The sequence below is a fragment of the Echeneis naucrates genome, chromosome 5, assembly GCF_900963305.1.
Source record: "Echeneis naucrates chromosome 5, fEcheNa1.1, whole genome shotgun sequence".
NCBI lineage: Eukaryota > Metazoa > Chordata > Actinopteri > Carangiformes > Echeneidae > Echeneis > Echeneis naucrates.
In genome coordinates this window covers 4,874,466-4,897,304 of record NC_042515.1, presented here as the reverse complement: position 1 = coordinate 4,897,304, position 22,839 = coordinate 4,874,466, and the positions used below count along the sequence as shown (strand labels likewise).

General features: G+C 42.1%; 1 protein-coding gene across 1 annotated transcript; it reads left to right on the top strand.

Annotated features, from left to right (window-relative positions):
• The first annotated feature begins 1,969 nt into the window (after positions 1-1,969).
• lrrc38b (leucine rich repeat containing 38b) lies at positions 1,970-12,719 on the top strand. Its single transcript, XM_029503054.1, has 2 exons — positions 1,970-2,597; positions 12,472-12,719. Exons 1-2 carry the CDS (start codon positions 1,970-1,972, stop codon positions 12,717-12,719), a joined length of 876 nt encoding a protein of 291 aa, XP_029358914.1.
• Positions 12,720-22,839: the final 10,120 nt, after the last annotated feature.

Here is a 22,839-nt window from a genome sequence, read left to right as displayed (position 1 = left end):
CAGTGACATATAACATTGAAATGTGTACACTTGGAACCAAATGAAGCTGCCTCAGCTTTTAATGCTTTCCAGCTGATAAATGCTGACTGTGATCAAAGTCTCCTTTTTTTTTTTTTTTTTTTTTTTTTGATGAAAAAGCTGCTTCTTCTCCCTGTGGCACAAAGTCAAACATCACTGGTGATACTGCAGATTCATCCGACTTCAGTCAATGCCTTGAGCAGGGAATGTTATTAGATTACTTGTGAAGAAGTCAGTTAGGTGCTATTGCTATCTGCGTGGATATTATTAAGGACAGGTGTGTCTTTATGTGAGCGTAATTTCATCGCTGTGGATACCTGTCTAAACTTATTTATGTGCTAAATTTTGCGTGGCCAAGATCTTATCTTCTTGGAAATACACATTTAGCCACCCATGATGCCGCTTCTCCCTATGAATTTTCATGCTACGTTCATTGCCACAGATCTAATTCACCCTGATCCTGCAGCCTTGCTCTAATTACATTTACCGCTCATATTGAATTCTCTCCTTTGTTATATGACTACAATTTCACAATCTAATATACTCTGGTCATAAAATTAAATAAATAAATGAAAGCATAATTTTTCAGATGAACAGGTGATCAGCTGTGGGATTTTTTTTTTATTTTTTATTTTTTTTTTTTATTCTATACCAAAACTCAAGTTTGCTAATGCTGGAAGTGTGGGAGCAAAATAAGCAAAGGCTAATGCTGTATAATTCAAAAGGTCAACGGTTTCCATTTGTTTACACTATTAATGAGGCTTCTCCAGGGTCATGCTGTGTGTTATAAGATATTTTCTAAAATCACCCAACCTGAGGCTTACTGTCTGGGCTTGTTAGGAAACTATAAGATAGAAGGGAAGGTGTGCATAAAAATTCTTCACGTAATTTACAAAAAAAAAAAACAAGAGCATATTAAGTCAATATTTTAGTCTTTCGCAGACACAATTGTCATGTTACACTATAGGAAGTGACATCACATGTTGACAGCGTGGCTCAGGCACGCCTCCCTGGAAATAAGGAGAGGGGAGAGGTGTGAGATGAACCATGGTAGATGCAGAGGCAGACATTGGCTTGGCATGGCTGTGTGCAGCTCAGCACTGCAATCTCCATCCATGAGGCTCCTTCCTGGACATTTGGATTCTGTCCCCATAGCTACACGGGCTTGATACGCTGCTGGAGAGGGTTGAACGTTGTTTTCCCAGCATGTTGCACGGGCACTGGGAGAGAGAGGAGGAATAATAGCGGGGGGAGCAACCTTACCACACACTTCAGCGATGCTCCTCCGCGAGCTGATCTCTCTCTCATTTCAGAGCGCCAGCCTTTCCTGCACACTGACCTGGGACTAATGGAGGGATGCAACGATGATACTCTTTGCTTGTCATGCTTGAATCACAGCTTCATATATCCTTTTGTGTCAGAGACCATATTGCCTTTGTCTGTCACTGCTGCCAGATCAACTGTTGGGTAGTGTTGTGGTGGACAGAGCCCCCCTCTCCACCCCCTTCTCCCTCGTCTGTGCCCCCGGCTTCTCATCACTCCCAGCTCGCTCGTGTCTATTTACCTCTCTTAAGCTACCCTCCCCTCTCCGCTAAGCTCCGTCTTTCTTGCTCTCCCGTTTCCCCCGCTGCTTACTATCTCCCTCTCTTTGCTCTTTCAAAGCAGGCAGTCTGCTTTTCTATCCAGGCAGCTTGCTACATGTTCTCCTGGAAAACAGTCCTCGCCGCTGCTCTGCCGTCTCACAGTTCCCGAACCGCTTTTCATCTCAACAACAGCAGGATGTTCCTTCAAGAGGATTGACTCCCATCCACCCCCTTTTTACTTTCCCCTTCCCTTCCCTGAACTCCTGCCCTCTGACCCTAACCCTCTTGTTCTCTACCCCCTCCCACCCTCTCCTGTCCACCCTAAGCCCGAGCCTCTGTTCCTCCTAATCCATTTTTCCCCCTTGACCATGTTGCCATGTGTCTTCTGGCTCCAACCTATCCTCATCTTGCTGTCCTCTGTCTTGTGGACCCGGGGGGAAAACTGCCCAGCGACCTGCCTGTGCCCAGATCCCCACACCGTGGACTGCAGCGGGCGCGGGCTGACCCGTCTTCCCGATGAGATCCCGTTGGATGTGCGCAGGCTTTTGCTTGCCGACAACTGGATACCCAGCATCCCCTCGGACTTCCTGGTTCTGTACAGTGACTTGGTCTATTTGGACCTCCGGAACAATTCCCTCTCCCACATAGAACCGGGGACACTCAGCACCTCCTCCAGGCTGGTGTTCCTGGACCTGGGCAGCAACAATCTGACTGAAATCCCCAAAGGAACCTTCGGGGAGTCCCGTAGCCTGATAAAACTACGACTGGGCAACAACCCATATCTCAGCATGGTGAGCGAGGATGCTTTCCTAGGCCTCACCTCTCTGAGAGAGCTGGAACTGGAGCGTAATGCGCTGTCCACCCTAAAGGTGGGGGCGCTGAGTCAGTTGCCTTCCCTGCGAGTGGTGAGGCTCGAGGGCAACCCTTGGGTTTGCAATTGCAACTTTGCCAACCTGTTCACATGGCTGATGGAGAACAGCCACAAGCTTCCAAATGGTAAGTAGCAACATCGAAGGAACATTTGCTGTCCACATGGTTGATGCATAATATACAACTGTGTTATGGCAAATCCATCGCCATAATGCTTCTTCTCTAATCTATTTATGTTTTCCCTGTAGGAGAGGGAACCCCCCACCCCACCCCCACCTCCTCCCTCCCTCCCTCTCCCTTGTTCTAATTTGGTCTGCTTCATTCTCCACCCCCATAGCTTATAATGTGTGAGACAGCGTGTGTAATATGAGACAATAGCAGTTGCTTGAAAGTGAAGACCAAAGGGATGGCTTGTTTACATATTTGATTAATTTAAAAAAATCAGAATGAGGCGCTGATTCACGCACGTGTAGAAAAAAAAAAACAAACCAAATGAACCAAAAGTCACATGAGGAATTTTAGCCCACAGTTTTTCTGCTTCCACATTTCAGCATGAATATAAAACCAAGCTTTGACCTGTTTCTTGCGTGGTAGTCAGATCGATCAATTTTGCTGCTTATATTTATATAATACTTATTTATATAATGCTCGCCATTTGGTGGACGGTGTAATTCAATTCTATTTTGGGGGATTTTTCCTCCACAGCAAGAGAGTCAAACCCTTTCACATCTGTCTGCCCATGCAAATGTTTGGGCCATATACTATGGACTGTGTCTGCCGCTGTGATTCAGCCTGGAGGGTTGAGTTAGATAACAGGGCTGAAGTTCTGGCATGTTTGAGTGTGTGAGGCAATCTCGGTGTGTGCAGGCAGATTTTAGGAAAAGCACAAGACAATAGCAATCACTGTGTCAGTGCAGAGTTACTATAGTGTGGATAAGATCTGGTTATTTGGACTTGATTAGCCCTGCAGTCAAAGCTGCTGTCTTATAATTGGGGTTGCAAGGTTTCCAGGAAGAAGCACAAACCATTAATCTCTGTTGATATCAGTCAGATTACAGCAAATTATATAGAATAACTGTCAGCATCTTTTTATTCAGCATCATAAGGAACCATAAATATTTGACTGAAGGTCAGTCAGTAGGTTCATTAATGTCATCATAAAAGGACACAGACAGCAGTCATCTCATGAGTTCAAGCCAGCACGTGAGAGCTGAGGAGGTGAAAATAAACAGATCTGACAGTTCAGCCACACATGACTACTAACTCGTGTTGTTGTCACATTTAGATCAGTGTGGACTTGACGTGTTACATGATTTTAGCTTCATCTGAGAACTTAATGAGCGCGGCTCACAGTGTCGTCGTGTCCACGGAGGGACAAAAAGCATTTTTATAACATAATGCCATTTATAAATACGGCACATAATGTTCAGGTACTGAGTGTCAAAGCGTACAGATAAGGACTGGGAAGATTTCGTTCTGTCACTGTTCCAAGGTTGTTCTAAGCGTGAATCCAAGTAGTGGACCAAATGTTCTGACTTCTGAGTTTTTCAGATGTGAGAAAGGATTATGAGCATCAAAAATGTAACTGCAATACACTGAAGAAAGGCCAAGGCCTCTTCATGTTAGTAGCCTGATGTCAACATCTTCTAATTATTCCATATGCAAATTCAAAATGAATAGACAAAAGTCTATTTTGATTTGGCTGGAAAACAACTTACGATTGCCAACTGCTGACTACCCAAAAAAAGCTACTTCCTAATACACATATAGGCCACCGTGTACCGTGCTGTTGATATATCTTGCTTGCTCGTTCTGCATCCCCCCCCCCCAAAAAAAAAAAAAAAATTGAAAAGTTTGGGACTGAGAGGAGGCAAAGTTGATAAACAGACTAGAATACATAATTCCCCCAGGTAGGAAGCTGGGAATGCATTAATCATGGGGTCTAACTGTTGTCAACTGTGAGGAATAATGAACTGCAGCAGCAGCACTGGCCAGGCAGACATCAACAACAAAGGAGATGCCAAAGGCCCAGCCAAGCGCCGGCATGGCTGCCAACTGGCCCCCGGATCGTACACACACTCAGACTGAGTTAGCAATGCATATCTCACCTCATATGTACCTCTTACAGTCCCATCAGTGGATGTTTGCTTATCACCCCAGAGAAGACTCCAACTGGATTGGACAGCGAACAAAGCATATTTGGTTAGAGGGTGGTCTGCATGGGGTCTTTTATTTTATTTTATCAATTTCTTTGGCCATTGAAAGGTGCCTGGAATAGTCTCTGTGACGCTAATGTCACTGGACCGAGGTCAAATAACATTTTTTGTTTTTTAAAGGGAATAATAATCGTCTCTTTTTAGACAGTGGTAAATAGATCTGGAACAAGACCCGAGAGATTAAAAAGAAAAAGTTGTTTCACTTAAAAAATTTTTTATCTGTCTGTATTGATAGAATTCACACTTCCTTTCTATTACTTTGGCAACACTTAGGTAGTAGTTGCATTTTGTCCATGCAGCATTCAGAATCGTTCCAGCAGCACATTTCTGATAAAATTATTATTTACTATATAAAAATCTAGGAGCACACCCCCAGAGCTGCCACGTTTCTGTTTCATGAACCTGCTGTGTGTACAGATGTGTCACGACACCTCTCTGTAGATCCCAAATCTACCGTAGAATAAACTCAGACTCGCAGGGAGACGTGTATTGAGATGGATTTACAAACACGGCCAGCTCACACATGCAGGCATCACACTGCCAGACCTAATTAACGTAATGACTGAGCTCTTGATGTCGGACAAATGCGATGACCTATTCTCTGCAACAACATACTAGAAATGGTTACACAATAGCAGATGGACGCTCATTAGCAAATGAGGTTGACTTGATAAGCTTTTCAATATGTATCATCTCCAACAACCATCATCAGTGTGGGTGTTTCAACTTAATATCTCATTCATCACAGAGGAAAATCAATTACAGTGACAGAAAGGCCTCTTTAAACACAAGCTTGTAATTTCCATTTGTGTGAGCATTGCATCATCACACAACTAATGTTAAAAAGAAAAAAAAACTGCGTAATACATTGCACATCAATATGCAGATGCTTTTTTTTTTTTTTTTTTTACAAGCTGTGAAATATGATGTCAGCAGGGCAACTGGAGTTAAATTTGATTTAAAAACTGACAGTAGATCATGACAGAAATGCACTTGTGCTAATAAGGAGTCATCCTGAGATCTCTACAGTTCCCTCGGCGGTGGCCTGCATAAAGTGGCAGCTGCACAGCCTGTGTTGAAAACCCAATTCCCTTTTCATTTTTCACGTCTTGATTTCCCCTGTGACTGTTTGAGTTCACAAAGCAGTACACTTTTCTGTTTGCGTAACTTTGATTACTGCAGGTCAGCATGATGAGTGGGTGGAAGATGCAGCAAATTCTGGACTTTGTCTTTTTTTATTATTTTTTTTTTTTTGGGGGGGAGTAGAAAAAAACAGATCCCTTTCCTCGTGGCTGTGTTTCACTTTCAATGTGCGCCACAAGATGTGATTGTCTCATAGTTAAACCTGACTCACAGATTGAGAGGATGTGCTTTCAAGTGTTCATCCTGACACATAAAACCTTTCCATCCTTGAGCATTTGTTTGTTTTATGTTTTTGTTTTTGGTGCTATATCTGTGGGTTTTTGATTTTAGTTTTTTGTTTCCTTCTTTTTTTAAAGCAACCAATTAGGTTCATAAATGTTTTAATGGCGGGATGAGTGTAAACATGATCCACTGCTGTCTCCAGTGCTCTTGGGTTAAGGATGAACAAAGGCCATCTATAATTCACAGTGACACAGCACTACGGCACATTGGCCAGGGTAATTGGAGCCGGAGCTGCCCACAGGGCAGGGCAGGCCAACTTCCATGAGAGTGGGAGGCCGAGGCTCATCGTGGCATTGCAATCAACACTATCATGACCTGAAGAGTTTCACCACAAAGTAGCAGTTCATGTGACGGGGTCAGAGTCTGAATTTTCCTTCACAGCCTATCAAGTTGCTCCCGAGAGACCTGTTAGCGCACCGCGCACAATCAGCTCTGAAAATATGATGCCGCTGACTGGCGCTACGCGGCACACACTCGATGCTCCACATGACATTATTTGCTATATTTTACTGCTCGTGGGTATGCGGTGAGAAAATATGTATCCCATTAACACAGACTGACCGCTTCTTTTATCTTGGCCTAATTTAATGTTTATTTAAAGTTGGGGGATGTGAGTGAGACGGCGCTGGAAAAGGAGAGCAGAGTGTGAAAAGGTGGACAGAATTACACAGTGTGACAACCTCAGCTGCTGCATGTACAGGAGCAGAAAGGGATAATCTTCCAGAGTCAGAAATAAAAGGTGAAAAGCCAAAAGCTTTATTTCGCTGGCGGCACGCAGCACCGTGCATGATGGATACTTCCCCTTTGTGCTTGTGTGTGGTTGAGTGTGAAGCAGAAACTACAAAGACCTCTGTGTTTAGTCCTCTCAGCTTAATGAATTAAGACAGCAGATGAATAGTGAAAAGGCATCTAATACTGTTCACCTTTAAACATCCCTCATTTAAGGGAATAAGCAAAATTCTTCTGTCTTTGTGCTTCGGTGGTGAGACATTTTGAAGATGCCGATGGCAGAGTGATGTCACTGAGTCTCTATGCAAAAGGAATCCCCTCTTGAATGATTCACCCCTCTCCCCACTGTCACATGAGGGCTTGTCATTTAGTGCAGTCATTTCACACATTCTCTAGACTGCTCCTCTCCCAATTCCTACTGTTGTGCTCCTGTTTTATGAATCCCTCGCCATTTTCTTCAGACCATTTCTTCAGTCTTGCAGTAAGTCTTTCAGGAATTATGTCTTCTCACATCTGCTTGGGTAGGACTTGAGTGGCACATTCAGCTCATTAAATAAAGTAGAAAAGGGAAATTTTTGTGATTTACTGTCAAAAATTTATTCTATGGACACGTGCACGCAGGTGATTTTGGACCAAAGTGGAGGCTTAAGTGTGAATGCAAACTACTGCTGGTTGTTTTGGGTTTTTTTTTTTTTTTTGCTGGTGGTGCAGAGATCAATCTGGACAGACAGTGTGGTGTCGAGGGTTGTGTGGGGGGGGCAGTCCTCCGATATCAGTTTGTCACAGCTAGGTAGATCAATCACGGCTCAGACAGCAGATAGCCTATCCCCTTGGCTGGCTGTAATCCTAAATGTAATCCATCAACTGTCCACGCCAGGAATGTAACATAGCTGAGCAGGTCGACATACCTGATACTGTAAGGGCATCATTTGTGCTACATTATTGCACAGGAGTCTCTGTCAGCCACACTCATGGTGTCACTGGGACCTTTTATTAACTGTATTGTCTTACCCATTAACAAAGCAGACACTGACCCGCTAGTTTTTTTGATGTTTATTAAGTGGCTTCTCACGCCATCTACTCAGATAATCACTGAACTCCTTTGATACTTTCCACTTACTTATTCTCCTGTCTTTGTTTGGTTTCCTCTTCTCTGATAAAGAAAAGCAGCATTTCAAGCTGCATTTGACCCATTCATATAATCTGTGGATGCTCAATTTCATGGACTCAAGCCTGTAGCTGCTTTCCCATACATGTCAATGGGATCAGGCTGAATCAGATAGGTACGAAATTACTTTACAGGTCCAAGCATGAATCAAAGTTTCACTCCCACACTCATAATGCTGAAGATATCCTGTTAACTATCTCTCTCGCTGCCTCTTTCTGTGTATATTCTTCCACAATGGCATCATCTCCTCTCAACTTCCGACAGTCATAACAAAACTATGAGTTAATGTAAGTTTAGTCAGAGGTTGTTTGTCTAAACAGGCAGCTTTTATCGAAGATGTAGCTGTCAAAATGCCAAGATTGTTGGCACCAAATTAGAGCTCATTCAAAGGTAGGAAATGTGGGTATTTCAGTAAGTAAACACCATTTGCATGTTCACTTACTCCATTCTGATCATGATAAGTGTGACAAGGCTGCATGGCGCCATGTGTTCGCTGGGCTAATTTCAGTCTCAGCTGTTATTAATCAAGCATTTAGGACAGGCAAGACCAGACACAACAGTCTCAAAGGCAAAGGCTAAGTCTCAGAGGTGATGGGTTACTTTTCCATGCAGTAAGTACACTGTGAATATGGCTGATGCATTCATCTCAGCACAGGCTCTCCAAAATATTGGATTTCAGATATAGAGTAATCAAGTCTCAGCGTTTGCCATAAGGTGGGCACATGGCAGTTATACAAAAGGTCAATGTGTTCTGGGAGACTCGCTACTCCATTTGTGCATGCATTTCCTTCCTCTGTCACATGTGTGTTATCATTAAACAGCTGTCAACTTATTAGACCGACTCGAGCACATTACTGGAATGAACCTTTACTAATTTCACAACAGTGAATTGTTATGCATGGTTATATAATCCAAGGTCAAAGCACTGTCATTCACAACATGCTGTAAGAGACATTGGAAATGTTTCAGGCAAAAAAAAAAAAAAACAAAAACCCAAACAAACAAAAGACCAAGCCCAGCTGAGTCAAACTCTAATTTGGAAACAGAACTGATGCTTTCAAAGTGTGAGCCATATGGTTTGTTACACAACACGATTCTTAGAATAGCAGATTTTATTAAATACCAAAAAAGACAGAAAAAAACCCCAATAAAATAAAAATACAAAAAATACAAACAACCTAAAACATAATCTCAGCTCATGATGTTAAGCAACATAGACTTGATTAAACGTTCCTGAGTTTGTTGTGTTGTGCTCTTAGGTCCAGCAGTCGACTTTGGACTGAGCCGTCTTATCACCTACAGCGTATGACTTTGTTTTGATCTCTGATTTCCCTAACATAAGGCACACGTAACGTAGAATAATCCTGCCAGGAGCCACTGTACTCTTCTCTGGCTCCACCAAGGATTGTTGGTGTTGGCTCCTTGTCAGTTTGGAGCCTCTTTCTTGGTGCTCAGTTTCCTTCTGACTCACTTGATCTGATGTGGATCCAAGACTCCTTGAGATTTCCAAGGACCTTGTCCACTAAACACTTTGACACTCGGTTGTGGTGAGCCCAGTTAATGTCTGCATATACGCTGTTGTGCAGACACCCATGTGAAAGAAAAACCAATTATGCTCCAAACACGTTTGCACCCGCTGAGGTTTGAATTGTACTCCATAATCGATCACAGTAGTACTGATAAATGACAGTTCCATGTAGGAACAATACGTTTTAATGCTAGTGATATTCAGTGTTTTTCATATTATCAGCGTATACCATGAGGAAAAAGTTTCAGTAAAACTGAATTGTTCCTGGTATAAGGATTCTAGCACACAGACACATATGACTAATTTACTGAGTGACTTACATCACTAGTTTATGATAAACATAAGCACCTTTTTAACTTTGTCTCAATCCCACATATCTAGCAAACTCTGGCCACAAATGTGTACAAATCCACCGTGAAAATAGATCCCAGCAATTAATTTCGATTTGGTTTGCTATAAATTGCCTTTAAAAGTGTGCTCATGTTAATGAACTTACTATATTTATATTTTACCTGCTCAACAGGAAGGAGAGACCATCTATCACCACCAACATCATCATCATCATCATCATCATATTATCCTGCTACTTCCCCTGCAACTGTGTCATTATGGGTGAAGTATGAGTAGTAAAAATAGCAAAGGAAAATAGATCAGATCCACTTCACATCACAAAACTTATAGAAGCCCATATTGAATGTGAAACTAAGGTCCTAATATAATGTGTAAATGCTTCCTTTCCATCCGGTAATGTCGACATTTTGATGTGTGTGTAATATCGTGTTTCCTCAGCTAATTGAATGTTAAAAGAAATGTGAGCGTCAGTATCTTGTAATAAGGGATTAGTGTCACTAAGTTTTATCAAGAGTTCAGTTACAAACCTAATTAATACTGTAGAGAGTCAATCGCAGGAGCATGGAAACCAATTCCATGCCATCACTAATTTTTTTTTTTTTCCATTTGACATTTAACTCTTTAGAAGTAGTTTCACTGTTTTCTGAAGTCATTTCCACAAGTAACAAAGTTTTATGTACCGAATAGTACAAAGGCATTAATACATTTTAAAATCTAAAATTGAAAACATTGAATGGAACACCTTTTGGAAATGATAGGTATATCTGGATTAAGGTTGTTGGATGAATGAACTCGAATGCAGCCAGCCATAAGAGAAGCTGTTCAGTTGTATTATAGAAAAGCATGCTGCAATTTGTGCTGAGTGTTGAGCAAAGACCCAGAGTTGATGTACTGCCAAGTATCTGCATTTGCATGTGCAGTATTAGTGGAAAGTAGCCACCCACATCGCAGGGCTTCATTTCTTCCCACCTATAAGCTAATATCCGCATCATCAATATGTCTGGTTTTCCCTAAAGCGTTGCCAACATGAAGGTAACTCTGTGAATAGATGATCAGCTTGTATCTTCTTTGTCAAGAGTATGACAATTAGGAGAAACTTGAAACAACAAAGCCAGTGCATGATTAGCAATTAAATCAAATTAAGTTTTGAGAAAGAGACCACCGTCAATAGTAATTTAGTATTTAACATGTGCATATTAAAACGAGCCTTCATAATCCAGTGAGTTGAAAAAGAGTTGTAGTCATGAAATCCAATAAAGTCCCGCCAACGTCCTTTTCCATTTAAAAGACGACTGAACAATAAGTGAAAGTGACACATGCGTACACACAGAGAGCAGCCCTGACTGATTTATCATACTTCCATCTTGAGATGAGTTTGTCCAAGGTGCCTTTGTCTCAGTCAGCGTCCTCTACAGATGCATCAGTAAACGTTTGGGATGTAACGGAGCAGTCATATTTAACGAGGAAGCTTGTTCTTGGCCTTTTGTAGCTGGCAGCCAAAATGAAAATGATTTAAAAATGACTGCTGTTTATTTCATTCTCTGCTCTTGTTATCGGAGGCACAGAGATGGGCATCTTAAACTGGTATCAAGATTACATTAAGACAAAAATAAAGCCTCTCTAATGAGACACATGAATAATGTGAAATGTTGCTGCGTAGTGGGAAGAAGATATTAAGTTAGGAGCGGAGTGCACATTTACAGTATCACTCAGCTTTCTAGTTTCTTAGTATTTCAACTTTATGCCTGCAGTGAAGCTACAGCCATGCTGTGGGTGGGTGTACTGTATACACGGTGCAACTTCATCTTATAAGACTTCTGATCAACCTTACACTTATTAAATCAGATCCCTCTGCACTGGCATGTTGAAGTCAGATCTTTTATAGCACAACGCTTCTAGATTTAAACGGTCGTGTACAAACAACTGTGTGTTCTATTCTCAGATCGTTTCAGAGCCCTCGGTCAGTGTGTGTGCTCTAAAGTCAGGATTATTTTCAGGGAGAAAAGGTTTGCACAATTTTTTTGCTCATACGTGCATTCCTGATTTGAATAGCCGCACTCGAAGGCAGGGTGAAAAGCCAGTCGTCGTACAGAGAGAGGGGTGAGGAGCAGAGGGGCTGATATTATAAAGGGGGGAAATGACAGCGGCCCTGATCAGATATTCTGCCCAAGAAGATCTGTATGAACAAACGGGTCAGAGCGAGAAGCTTGAACTTGGCATACTTTTTCCCCTTTGAAAGACTGCTCAATCGCAGCTCATTGAAAGAGAAAGGTATGGGGGGAGGGGAGCCATTCAAGAAGCAGCTCTGATGTTTACAGTGTACTGGCCCCCTTAAATGGGAAAATGTATATCGCATTCAAATTTAAATTCTTTGGGTAGTCGGTGAAGTAGAGAATGTGGCCTTTGTGCGTTTGTACATTGTGTATGTTGCTTTGTATCAACTCTATATCAGTTATAACATTTGTTTGTTCATCTGTGTGATGACGTTTCTGAATGAATTTGTCTGAAGGTCTAGAAATGTTACGTAATCTGCTGCAGCACAGCGTTAATGAAGTCGGTGTAATCTGTCCTGTTTGTGTGCAGGAGTGAAAGGCATGGAGTGCTCCCTCCCCATGGACGGCAGACGTGTATCCCTGACCCAGCTCTCGAAGGACAGCTTCCGCGAGTGCCAGGCCACTCTGACTCTAACAGACCTGCTCATCATCATTTTCTCTGGCATCTCAGTTTCTGTGGTGGCCATCATGACCAGCTTCTTCCTGGCTTCAACTGTCCATTGCTTCCAGCGCTGGAGTAAAGGCACCAAAGGGGATGAAGAGGAGAGTGAGGAGTGAGCAGGATTTTTACCTACAAGGGCTCGCGTTGAACGGGTGCTTCAAACGATGAAGGGGACACTGCAGATTGTGCGTTGGACATGTGAGGAGCTTTGTGCTGCTCCTGATGAATATGCAGGACCGTTCAATGGTAGGACCTCGCCCTGGTACAGTTGCAGTTGTTGTCTTTGCACATGGACAATATGTTAAAGGACACTCTCCAAGGATTGAACCAAAGTCCCGAGAAAAATCAGTGAGCATCCAGCACAACTGGTTCAAAATGACATAAGTTCATAATTTTTGGGTGCGCTAGGATTTGGTCATTCTATGGCTAACTGGCTCTTAATTATAAAGGTGAAAATGGATTTAAAGAAAAAAATGCCGTCGCATTAGTTAAAAAGCCTCCAATCATGTGGATGTCCACACTGAATCCCGTTAAGTGACATCAAAACTAGCGTGATATTAAAGATGATTTTCATTGGCGTTTCTATCCAGTGCAGAGTCCTTGCTCTTGGGAAAGAAAAAAAAAAAAAAAAATTGAAGAAATATTGGATATCATGCCAACCAGTGACCTCAGAATGCAACTGCCGACAATGCGATATGCCGGCATATCCTGCCATCTACAGTGTCTGTTAGACAATCTCACTCTTTAACATTCAAAAGTGGTTCGCAAGCACCAGAAGAGGCGAATACTGTTGTTCCCTCCCCATGTAAACCCATGTAAGACGGTGACAAAGCTGTCAGTCAAATCGAAAGACTATGGTGATGAATGATGTCCCTAAGGCAGGTCGAGTTGAGTCTACAACTTCTTTCAAAAGTATATTCGATATATAGTCAAAGACTGTGCAGAAAACAAGACAATGTACAGTCAAACAAATATATAAACAATGAGCATATACTGTATGTTCCTTAGACTGATAACTGTAAACAGTGTAGAAAGAAATTCATAAAATAGGTACAGTATAATCCTGAAAATCACGGCAAATATCGGTATTATAATAGAATCTATGTAGAACCTGTGTCAAACAACGCACTTTTAAATTGTGAACCTGATTTTGGCCAGCCCCTAATTACACCATGTAGACTGGTTGTGTTATCATCTGCCAAAGATTAGCTTTTGGTGAAGGAGAGATTGTATTTAAGGACTTCGGTGTGGATAGAGTTTTCTTAGTGAGGTAGTGATAGCTCCTAAATAGAAGGCAGCACTATAGCCAAATCACTCCAAGTACACACATATAAGACTCAGTCATCCAGTTATGGTGTTCAAAGCTTTACATTTTCCTCTGGTCTGTGGCTGAAGCAGCAGTCTTGCTCTGCTTCACACATGGCAGTCTTTATCCTCATTTTGAAAAGGAAGGTCATTTCAGAACAATTATAAACTGTACAAGGACAGTGAACAAACGGCTGAAATAGACATCTATTGTTGTTTAAGATCTCTAGAATATGTAACTACATTATGGCTTCAGTTTATGCGTTCTTTTGCTGCTGAACCGATGCTTGCCTTGTGACGAAACCGTCCTGTATCAGTGTCCACAAGAGCAACAGTCCTGATATTTAAAGCAGATCATTAGGATTTGGAACACACAAAGTCAGACTCTTTATATTTGCTTTCCCAAAGCTTAAGATACGTTGCATTGCTTCTCACATTCTTGTAAGGATTGAATAATTCAATGAAACTGAGACTTGAAGCGGAAAGCATTTTGAGCCTCTAAACGCAAAGCTAAGGACTTAAAAAAAAAAAAAAAAAATGAATTAGGAGAGCAGCTTTGAACAAATAGAGCTATCATTATTGCGTGGTTGACAGACGAAAAGGAATTCAAAATGTCCAAGTCAAAGCCCTGAATGTGCAGAATCAGAGGCACACTGTGCAGACATGACAGTAAATAAATGTGGCCTTATTTTATTATTTTTCCAGTACCATCAACATCAACTAAAGCACAAAGATTTCACATGGAGCTAATGTAATCCACGTTTTAAAGGCTGCGTCGCATCGTCCATCGCTACCAACCTGTATTGTTGTGGTACAATTTTGTTTTCAATAATGTATCGTGCTGAAAGTGCCACATCTGGATTTATACTGTATAGATGTTGTGTGTTTGCCAGATTTCAAATCAAATGGGACACTTTGTAGACAAACGGCCCCAGGAAAATTCACATTCCTTTGTCGTATAACAGCCAACTGCCCTTTCTCTAAACCCCTCCCTTTTAATACGCAACTTTACAATCATAGCTTTGGGTTTATATGCTTATCTGAATTGAAGTACAGTTAAAAAAAAAGGGAATAGCACTGAAATTCAAATATGAGTTCCACCATGATGATGAAACACACCCAATACTTTGCCGGTTTACGTTGTCGGACTAAGGGGTTCCTGCAGGTGAGAGAATGAGAGTAGGAGATATTTACAAGTTCAATGCCTAATGAGAAGTATTTCAGTCCACAAATTGAGCGTTCTGAGTGGGCTCGAGTTGACTGCTTAACGCCAACAAGACCAGCTTGAGCGGGCTGATTCAGTCGAGTGGCGGTCTTTCTAACTGCCGTCCGGAGGTGCAGACCTGGATTTGAGGAATCAGAGGGAGAGTTTTTATACATATCATTATCATTTCCAACTACTGTGTAGTTACTGTATATTAACAAATTATTATGTTAGCTTAGCTGTTAGCTTGACGCCTCTGTTAGCATGACATTTTCCTTTAACTGATTTTATTAAAAGCAACGACTATCAGCACATTAGAGCATGCACTGTTGAGTTACCTACGGTACAAACTACAGATTCATGTCTATTTTTCTATCAAACCTTTCAGAATGAGATGTTTATTTACTCCGTCTGTCCCCAAAGTTGTTTTTGTTTATGTTGTTTATAAAATCGATTTTTTTTTTTTTTTTCCCCCCATAGCTCGCCCCTTGAAAGCAGAAACACTGGTGGCTGCTTTCCTACAGCTTGTTTTTCGACATTGCTTCAAATACCAAATTCCATGTTACGTTTTTTTTGTCAAATAAATGTCAGAATGGCTCAATTCTAAATGAGGTGACGGAGGAGAGTGTGACGTTGTTGCTGCAGCTAAATTTATTTCCAAATGTCAGACAGACACTGTCAAACAGACCTTATGTGTAGCTGTAAATTGATGTTTGGTTAAAAAAAAAGATAAATAAATAAAATATTTTTTTTTTCCCCCCTTGCCTCAGGTCTATATTTGAAGAATGAGTATGTCGGTGTGGAAACAAACAGCAGAATGATCATTTATCACTAAAACAATATACATGTATAGGTCAACATGCATATAGACTACAAAGTAAGCGATAGGTTGGCAGGCAGTAATATTCTGCATTCAAACGCTGCCTTGTGCACAGGGAGTGTGACAATAACAGCAAAAGCCATTCTTAGCAAAGCGAAAGCTTTCTGTAAAGTGCTAATAATGACTCAATGCTAACTGAACCCCTTCCCCTCATTTCAAGGTGCTGACAGATTTTTGTCTCGTTGCAGCAGCAAATGAGAGAGGCTCATCTGTAAACACTGCACAGTGTGTTATTTCACACGGCGCTGTTATCACACTGCAGGTATGCTAGTGGCTGTACTATTTTTGGAAAGGGTGTTAGAGAAATTAGAGATTTAGGAAAAAAATTAATAAAAAAAAAAAAAAAAGCTTGCATAACAAGTATCCTGCCTGCTGGTGGATGAATTCTTTCATTTAGAGTCGTAAGCAATTGGACAATCTGTGCTACGTGATGAAGGGATAACTGTCAGATTGGCATGCAATGCAATCCTATCCAATTTGTGCTGCTTGTTTCTGGTGTTTTGTTTTTTTTTTGTTTTATTTGTTTGTTTGTTTGCAGTATGAAGTACCTCACCTGCTGTGTGGAGCTGCGTAGAGGAGCTCCTTCTTGGTTATCACAGGTTTGTGTCTCTTTTCCCGTCCTTCATTCTGATGATTAATCTCTGTGCCTTTGTTAGGGCCTATAATGAGAATATAAGAAGTCTTAACATGGCAGCATGCTTCTCTGAAGAAAAAGAAGTCAAAGCAGCACTGGATGAAAACAACCCTCACCCTGGGGGCACATAATGTTGTGCGAGAGAAAGAGAGCTGAGTCGGGGCACGTACCAGAGAGCAGCGAGTTCAGAATCATTTATGGAGATATTTAAGATATCAAAAAAAAGGCACTGCCACATTGGACAGAGAAAGACTTGCACGTATTACATTTGTGCACCGCTGAAAGGAGGCCTGTGAGGGTGGTGGTCGTGATGAGGATTCTCCTACAACCATTTACCTCATTTGGTTGTCATGGCTACACAGCCAGAGGCCCGAGCTCTTGGACGCCGAGGCGGGAGCAAGGAGAGGGAGGGATGCTGGGAAGCATGGCCCTCAGTGTGGCTGCCTCGTCTCTCTCTCCATGCATCAACTAACTGGACCTGATAGGTGGGGGAGGGGGTGGGGGCATCCATAGCACTGTGAACCAAACTGTGACTTTCACATCCCTCCTCCCTCTTTAATTTGTCTGCAAAAGACAGCGATAGGTCAGATAACGATATTCTTCATGACAACCGCACCATTAATGGAGTCATTGTGATGGCAATAAACCACCAGAGGAGGGTCATCTGCTTCTGCCTCTGACTTTGGCCAAATGTGCTCAGGAATAATTTAAAGGTCTCATGTTGTATCAAGGTAGACGTCCAAGTCTCTTAATTATAAATCAGGTCAAACTTATACACTAATTTCAGTGCTCAGCTGTGAAGAAGACTCACACAGACACACTAATCCCCTCTGCTGTGGTGAGTACACACACCACAATGTACCCATGATCACAACTTTACAAGGACCCTTTGCAGTAACATTTAACATCTGGAAAGTAAAATCTGCCATCCGATATTTATACTCATCTCAAAAGCAGCGTTCTGTTGGCTTGTCTGCTCACATTATTTCTTCCATAGTGTCCACATCTAAACAGCTGAACTGCAGGGCTGACTTAATAGTGGCTGCAGCTGTCACTCACAGGTGTGATTAATTCGGATTGTACCATCGTTGATTGGATTCGGGGTTAGGTTAGCTTTTTATCGAGTAAACTGTCAGGTTAGGGGGTTTGTGGCTGCGATATTTCACTCAGGAGTGTTGAAGGAGGTATCGTATATTTGTTTAGTGGAGAAACAGTTTGTTTTGTGGCGGTCAGTTAGATATGGTGGATAATAAATATGGTCTTAGTATTTAAAAGCCTCTGGACACCAAGACTGAGGCCGTCTGAGATTAACTGTGAGGCAGACCTGTAAATTTTTGAGTACCTCAAAAATTTTGCAACTCAAAGACATTTTGTTCCAGTTCTTAATTAAAGTGGACGCACAATGATTTTGTAACGTCAGTCTGAAGAAAAATGTGCAGTCACCACTTTTAGCTGTGTCCCAAGCCCCGCCCATACGGAGCCGCCCTCCACCACTGCAAAATTCTGTTTACCTGAGATGTGCTGTCTTTTCATTTGGCCACTCAGAGAACAGTCAGATATCCAGAATCAGAACCTCGCTGACATGTTCCTAAAGCTCCAGACATAAGAAGAAAAGATGTCACACCACATTGAAAGAGTTTTTGGTCTTCTAGAAAACCTGCTGTCCAACTAACAGCTACACACTCGCAGCCATTTGACCCTTGACCCGCCATCCCAGGGAAGAGTGAACATTTAGACTATGGTGAGGTATCAGCTTGTAATTACTAATTTAATGTTTTTCTTCAGGAACTTTTTCTGTTTTATGAACAAACTTAATGCAGTCTAATGATTAATGTTTGCTGTCCCACCAGGAGAACCCCCTGATGTTTTTAAAGCCACCTTAGTTTAGAGCGCAAGATTTAAGATTTCATTTCATTTTGTGCATTTACGATACATCAAGTTAGATATTTTTGTGCATTCTGCCAGACAGTGAATTTGAAGATGAAGGAGTAAATATTTACATGAATAAAATGGGCGAATTGTGTTTTGGAAAAGAAGCACTTATTTATTTATTTGTTTACCAAGTATCTCTCTCCAACTGTCTGCTCCTGACCTATAAAGACAGGAAGCGAGCAGGACTCAGGAGGAAAGTAAGCCAACCCTCAGGGAGGAAGCTCTGAATGAATAATGGCCTGCTGGTTTGCAGAGAGATTGGGGTTTGTGGAGGAGTGGGCAGCACTGGGGTCAGGTTGCAAAGTTCAAAAAGGAGCCACACCTGATGCTTCTCTCTGTCTGTGTCACAGAGAGGCAGAACGATCACCGAGCTCAGAGAGGCCTCAAACTTTTCCATTTTCAAATTCTTTCCTCCCGCACTTGTACCCTCTTTTACTACCGCTTTGTCATGGGGTGAATTTCTTCTATGGTTGTGCTCCTAAAATACTGACCTGTGGTGATTAATTTCCGGCTTTCAGTGTATTAGCAATTGCTGGTTGTCTGATATTAAAGGGATTTGATTTTTGCACTAATTCGCAGACTCACAAGAAGCAGATTAAAAGAGAAAGAATGGTCAAAAATCAAAGCAGCAAAGGCTGAAATATCCTTTAATCCCCCAATGATGTCATCTGGGTTTTTCAAACTTTCAAAAGCTCCTCCGGAGAGACAGATGATATTATACAACAGGATGAGTAGTACTGCTCTTGATGAATAAACAGACTTTTATTTCTAAAATTTGCAAAGTCCACCCTTTAACATCCAGATCCATTAAATGAATGAAGAGACTGTGAGGATTTCTGGCTTTGCTGCACTCCCCGAGTAGTAGTAGAAAGACTTATTCAAACATATCCATGGCATAGCTACAGTTTTCTCTTTGTCCTCTGACTATAATTCCCATCAGTCCACATGCAAAGAATACTAACATGAAAACTTGAAATTGTATACTAATATCTCTCTCCAGACACTCCAGATAAAAATCACTGTTGTTTCTTCTCTATCAGACTGAGATCTGGTACCAGAGAACTCTACAGAGGAATAAGGATGCACATTCGCCGCGTGGTCACATTTTTTTTTTTTTTTTGGCAGCAGTGTCGAAATATCATTCAAAGCAGGGAGGGCGAGAGGTGAATCGGGGACACCGGAGCCGTGGGCAGTCGTGAGCATCAATGCATTGCTGCTAGCAAACTGCTCATCCACTGCATCAAAACACAAGCTGGCAGGCTGGCGGAGTCAATTACCCTCAAACTGTATTTTTTCATGTGCAGGAAAAAAATCATATATCCTAGGTCTGAAGGTGGAGTGTGACCCGAGCACAGTGAAATGAGTGATGAAAGTCACAAAAACTCTGCCTGGGTCATCAGGCGCCGCGGTTCCTTCTCTGATTCGTTATTTACGATCATTTATGATGCATTGCTTGAGCTTAAAGGCACTGGCATCTAGTGACTATCCTCAGGAAGCTGTCAGCCATCAGGATCAGTGTAAAACCTCATCAAATGCTGCACTTCCCGCATTTATCGTACATTTGGCCAAATACAATATCAAGATCCTTTGGGGAAATACTTTTATGCAATAATGAGAACCAACAACAGGCAGAGCCAATCTATCAACCAAGATAAGAACTTAAACGAATTGAGAGTGACAAATATGTAGCTGATCACCCCCAGCTGTCCATCTCGCAGTCTCTGCTCATCAAACCGGGAACTACTAATCACCCCAGAGACAGAGCCTTCTCACGCCTCCGGAACCAGCTTCCTCCCAACATTAGAGCTGCAGACGATCTGAACTGCTCCCCAAACCCTCCTGAAAACCCATTTATTTGGACAGACGTCCCGTGTGTACACTGTGAGGCGCTGTACAAATGAAATGTGTCATGGCTGAGAATACAGGGGTTCATAACTAATGAGAAAAAGGAAGCTAACTACCTCAAATAACCCGACTACTACATGCATATACCAAGACCCTGAGCGCTCATCCATGAATGTGCGTTTGATAGGGAGCTAAGCTTTGAGCCTCTGCAGGCCAGAAGAGAAGAAATCTTTAACGTTTCATGAATAATACCGTTCTATCCCGGGCCAACGGAGAGACAGACGGTCGTTCATATACCGCCAACCTATACTGCCACTCCTCAATCCTGAGAAATTAATCCAGCAATGTTGAAAGCCCAACTAAACTCTTATAATAGCTCGATAAGAAGTACTGGATTCAAAACAAGTGATTAAACGCAGAGAGAGAGAAGCGTTTTGCAGTGATCGCTCAGCGGGAAGTCGTATCGCCTCTGTGACTGATGCGTGTTGAACTGGTGAAATTAATCCAGCCAGGCAAACACATTAAAGATGAAGTGACGGGAGGGGGCTGGATCTGAGCACCACTCACGCTGACTCACTCGAGGCCTAATGAGGTCAATATATATGCCACATTCATCTAAACCTCTGAAAAATACTACGCTCGTATGGCGCGCCACCGGTGGTATCACCTCCAGTCGGTGAAATTCAGCAGTTGTTCGGCAACATCTGGAAGCATGGTCGCCTGCTCATTTGTCATGTTTGTGTTACAGCGATTTCCCTGCATGGAAGCCTGAGTATGAGATTTTTAATGTTCAATGCAGGCTCGAAAATAGCTCTACCCCATAACATCGATCATATCAGCCTGAGATTTATCCTCTTTACGTTAGTTCTGGTATCAACTGCAAACTCTTTTTTCAGACCACTGAATAAGTTATTAAATAAAAGTAATATTAATGTGCGACATATCTTTGCTCCCAAATTTTAAAGTAGGGCCTGTCCACTGTTTTAAATCCTGTGTCAGCCAGTAAAACATACGCTGACTGAATATAGTAGAGAGGAGGACAGCTGGAGAAGAAGAAGAAATATATATACATGCTATATATAAGTCAAGGAGAGCGGGCCTTACTCTTCTGATACTGTGATGAATAAATATAGGTTTCCATGGCCTACTTAGAGTCTGAAGATGGATCGGGCCGAGGCAACAACTAAGTGCTGGAAGTTAAATGGAACAAAAGAAGATTGGAGACAGGTTGCATTTGTTCGACTCAGTGGAACATCCTCCCTGTTTGCACTTCCCTTTCACGACATCACGACCGTCAAGGTAAAGTCTCGGCTGTCACAGTGCTCAAACATACAGTCACAGACACAGCCCCCCCCCCTCCCCATTCTTCGACGACAGGCCTGTCCGCCAAGTTAAATTACTAACTGCTGAATGAATTGTTGCTGACGGATAAAATCCTTCAAAGTTGCCTGCTGGCTGCCAGAGGATGGAGCGAAAAAAAACAAAACAAAACAACACAGACAACCTTGTTTGTTCTCTTTAAACGCTTCCTTGTGTCCGGAACAATTAATACAGACGGAGGACGCGTGGCTGGTGGACAGACGAGGCGATAAAGCCAAGGACTCCATTAGCATCTCCAAATGTTTCTGCCGTGGCTCTTTAAGCCGTGGTTATTAAATTGGAAGTGATTATCCAGGGATATGACTTAATCAATAACTGTCTCAACATCGTATATCTCTATATATTCCTGACAGTGTCCAATCAGCTGGCGGTTTATACAACAGTCCCAGTATGTCCCAGCTGGGCTGACTGGCTGCACATCCGTCCAGTAGGGTAGATTAATAGGATGTCGAATGAAGATGTATGCCTAATTATACACATTTCAATAGTTAATTATAAACAGCTCGCAAGAGCCTCCTTTGTCAATTACTCAGCTGACAACGGAGGCTCTTTCTGTTCCTGTTTCCACACCGCGGCTAATTCATCTCTAATGACAGTGACAAAAGCATTATGGCAGCAACTTCCCAGACTCCAAAAGAAAGGAAATGACCATTTTTAAAAGATTAATCTTTAAATAAATTCTATTTATATAACTTTCATTTGTGTGATCCCTTAATTCTAAAAATAACACAGACGCTCAAGATAATTACAATACACAGAAGCCTTTTGCGTATTACAAGTAGCACGACGCTTAGCTGAACCGCCGACACATCCCTGATTACGACACTGATATATTCAGACCATAAAGCTTGATGGGCTGTTAAATCCTTGTTGCACTCTGCTCCAGCGATAGACAGTGTTCAGAGGGGATAAAAGGCAGGCAGGGGTCCAGATGTGGAGGTCTGACCATCTCAGAGAGGGCTGGAGCAGAGCAGATGGCTCTCTCTGCTATCACAGAGAGCCACGGTTGAGATTAGTTGATGATGTGAGAGGGGGCAGGATTTATAGAAGGGATGT

Excerpts from the sequence above, each read along its gene's own strand:
- lrrc38b (XM_029503054.1), top strand. The coding sequence starts at position 1,970 with ATGTTGCCATGTGTCTTCTGGCTCCAACCTATCCTCATCTTGCTGTCC. Across the intron at positions 2,598-12,471 it reads CAGCCACAAGCTTCCAAATG|GAGTGAAAGGCATGGAGTGC; the intron begins GTAAGTAGCAAC and ends GTTTGTGTGCAG.